Raw genomic sequence first — 3,565 nt, forward strand, 5'->3', positions numbered from 1 at the left:
CATTATACACAAACCAACTCACAACTCTGGTTCCCTCTGGTGTGCGTCTTTACTGACCTGCGCCGAGTCAGTGGTATGTGTATCCCTTTGAAAGAGTTGCTTTCGCTCAACTCTACCAAGTGTGCTACACCATCTTGTGGTTGTAGCGTGCGCGTCAGCATATTGTGCCGACGATGCGTTTGGCAACCTCACTCTCGGACTTGTTTGATAGGTAATGATCCTTCCGCAGGTTCACCTACGGAAACCTTGTTACGACTTTTACTTCCTCTAAATCATCAATTTCGGTCAACTTCGGCCGTACCAACTGCAGCTCACGAAGGAACCGCGGAAGGTATGCCTCCAGAGACCTCACTTAATAATCCATCGGTAGTAGCGACGGGCGGTGTGTGTGCATTTTTTGTTGCGGTAGTACATAACATTTTCAATAAAACGAATACAGGACGCGCAAGAACAAATATTGGTAACAAATAAACAAACTCCATTGCCGGCGGCTTTCCCGGCGAAGGCGTAGCCACCGGCGGCAATGGCGTCCCTCGCTACATAAAGTGAGGGCCCGCGCCCCGCCTATCTATTCGACGTCACGACATTTAACAAAATGACGGAAACGAACGCTACTCCTGTTACAAATGAAGCCGGCGTGCCCGTAGTTCGCCATTTCTCCTTTTTCCTGATGCTTACGCTAACATAAGAAATGCATGGACGCACATGCACACAGTTATACTTAAACGGACACTCTCCCTATCACGATTGGACGGAACAAACATCCGCACAAAACGTAGACGACAAAATGACGATCCTAACACATATAGAGTACGCGCACGCTCTCTCTCCCACTGCCGGTCGGTTACAAACATCCGCACAAAGCGGTGAACGCAAAGTGCCGAACGTACCCGAACCGAGCGTGCGCGCTCTCACTCTCTCTCCGTTGTGCGAGTAGAACGACCGCTAATTGGTGTCCCGTTTCGGCCTAGACCGCTCCCACTCAGTGCTCATGGTAGCGATGGCGGCCTCGACGTCCGCCGACGTGTAACCTCCATCGCGGTCCGCTCTCTTGGTTGGCCCATCGTCGGACTTACTCCTCCTTTGGTTTCGACAGCGCATTCGACCCGAACGCGATGGCGGCAATATACCGGCGCGTCATTGGGCGCGGTATTCTATTGCCGCTAGTTCCGCCTTTGCTAACGACGAAGTAAGCATCGGCCGATGGCGGATCTCGTTCGGGCCGAAACGGGCGTTGCATCGCCGGCACTCCCCGCTATCGGTTCGCTCCTCTGCAGCCGTGCGCTGCAATGCGGTGCGGTCCTCCACACCGGATGCAGCTAACCGCACTGCTACAGTTGGCCGCCCGATGGCCAGGTTCTCCACATCGTATGCAGCAGTTGCTGCGGTCAGGCCTGACGCAGTTCGCCGCCATATGCCCCCTCTCCAGGCACCGGAAGCAACGGCGCTTTGCCGCTTCCAACATGGGGGCCTTCTCCAGCTGGCAAGACGCGTAGTCAATGAGCAAACGCTTCTTGCTCAGAATGGCTTCTGCCTCGACTCGCGGTAAGCGTACACGAGCCCGTTTGGTTGCGTCGGCCCTCTCCCACATCCGCAACGAGGCCACCGTTGGCTCCCTGGTGAGTGCCGCCCTCAGTGCTTCCCGAATGGTGTCCGCTTCGGTGAGGTTATCCACGTTCTTGAGCAGCACCTCCGCCATCTCAGTAAGGACCTTGGCAGACCCTAGCTCCCCCAGCGTGAATTTGATGCGGCGACACAACGCCTCGGCATCCACATCACGTGCCAGCTCCATCATGAGGTTTCCTTTCGGGGTCCTTTTTCCGATGCGGATATGCTTCTGGTCCTCCTGCAGGGCCGGGCTCGTCCGGATGGGCCTATAGATCTCCGCAAAGGAGACCCCCGGTGCCGGAACCACCAAGATAGCATCTGGTCGTCGGCGTCGGGCCCGTCGGTTTTCCTGTGCAGGGCGTTGGCTTGGTGCTGCAGGTTTCGGCTGTTGCCGCTGCTGGGTTGCGGCTGAAGGCTGAGCCTTTTGCCGCTTCCCTGCCACCTGCCATCCGGATACCAGGGCGTCCCGGTACGATTGTTCCTGCTGCCGACTGGTTTCCGGTGCCGGAAGGTCCCGCGGCTGCAGGGATTGGGGTCGCTGCCCATGCCCGTCTCTCGCCTGTTCCTGCTGTTGCTCTCCCGCAATTTCCCGCCGCAGTTGCTCCTGCATCTCCAGCAGGCGATGCTGGGCAGGACCCAGCGACTGGCGTGCTTCGGCTCTCTGGCGTTGTTTGGTGCGCCTAATCGTTCTTTTGCTGGGCCCGGATTTGGACTTGGAAGTCGCTTGATTTCCCAAGCGCACGCCAGTCACTGAGTCCTCCAGCTGCTCAATCGTTCTAACGCCCGTGCGATAGATTTCCAGCTCATTGCGGAGTCTCGCGTTGTTTGATAGGTAATGATCCGTCCATTATACACAAACCAACACACAACTCTGGTTCCCTAGTACCACACTGCAGGCGCCCACGGCCCCGACGGATGCGGAGCCGAGCACGCCAAAGTGCGACTGTCGATCACCCCTTTGTGACACGACAATCAGTCAGTGTATAAGGTACCCGGTACTGCCAAAGTGTGCGACTTTACTGACCTGCACCGAGTCAGTGGTATGTGTATCCCTTTGAAAGAGTTGCTTTCGCTCAACTCTACCAAGTGTGCTACACCATCTTGTGGTTGTAGCGTGCGCGTCAGCATATTGTGCCGACGATGCGTTTGGCAACCTCACTCTCGGACTTGTTTGATAGGTAATGATCCATCCATTATACACAAACCAACACACAACTCTGGTTCCCTAGTACCACACTGCAGGCGCCCACGGCCCCGACGGATGCGGAGCCGAGCACGCCAAAGTGCGACTGTCGATCACCCCTTTGCGACACGACAATCAGTCATTGTATAAGGTACCCGGTACTGCCAAAGTGTGCGACTTTACTGACCTGCACCGAGTCAGTGGTATGTGTATCCCTTTGAAAGAGTTGCTTTCGCTCAACTCTACCAAGTGTGCTACACCATCTTGTGGTTGTAGCGTGCGCGTCAGCATATTGTGCCGACGATGCGTTTGGCAACCTCACTCTCGGACTTGTTTGATAGGTAATGATCCATCCATTATACACAAACCAACACACAACTCTGGTTCCCTAGTACCACACTGCAGGCGCCCACGGCCCCGACGGATGCGGAGCCGAGCACGCCAAAGTGCGACTGTCGATCACCCCTTTGTGACACGACAATCAGTCAGTGTATAAGGTACCCGGTACTGCCAAAGTGTGCGACTTTACTGACCTGCACCGAGTCAGTGGTATGTGTATCCCTTTGAAAGAGTTGCTTTCGCTCAACTCTACCAAGTGTGCTACACCATCTTGTGGTTGTAGCGTGCGCGTCAGCATATTGTGCCGACGATGCGTTTGGCAACCTCACTCTCGGACTTGTTTGATAGGTAATGATCCGTCCATTATACACAAACCAACACACAACTCTGGTTCCCTAGTACCACACTGCAGGCGCCCACGGCCCCGACGGATGC

At 55.5% G+C, this 3,565-nt stretch overlaps 1 protein-coding gene across 1 annotated transcript; it reads right to left on the reverse strand.

Annotated features, from left to right (window-relative positions):
• Positions 1–1,072: 1,072 nt before the first annotated feature.
• Positions 1,073–1,792, reverse strand: LOC118516170. The gene is made up of 2 exons (XM_036062105.1): positions 1,395–1,792; positions 1,073–1,178 (listed from the first exon to the last, which is right to left on the reverse strand). Exons 1-2 carry the CDS (start codon positions 1,790–1,792, stop codon positions 1,073–1,075), a joined length of 504 nt encoding a protein of 167 aa, XP_035917998.1.
• Positions 1,793–3,565: the final 1,773 nt, after the last annotated feature.

The sequence above is a fragment of the Anopheles stephensi genome, unplaced genomic scaffold (assembly GCF_013141755.1).
Source record: "Anopheles stephensi strain Indian unplaced genomic scaffold, UCI_ANSTEP_V1.0 ucontig24, whole genome shotgun sequence".
NCBI classification, from domain to species: Eukaryota; Metazoa; Arthropoda; class Insecta; order Diptera; family Culicidae; genus Anopheles; species Anopheles stephensi.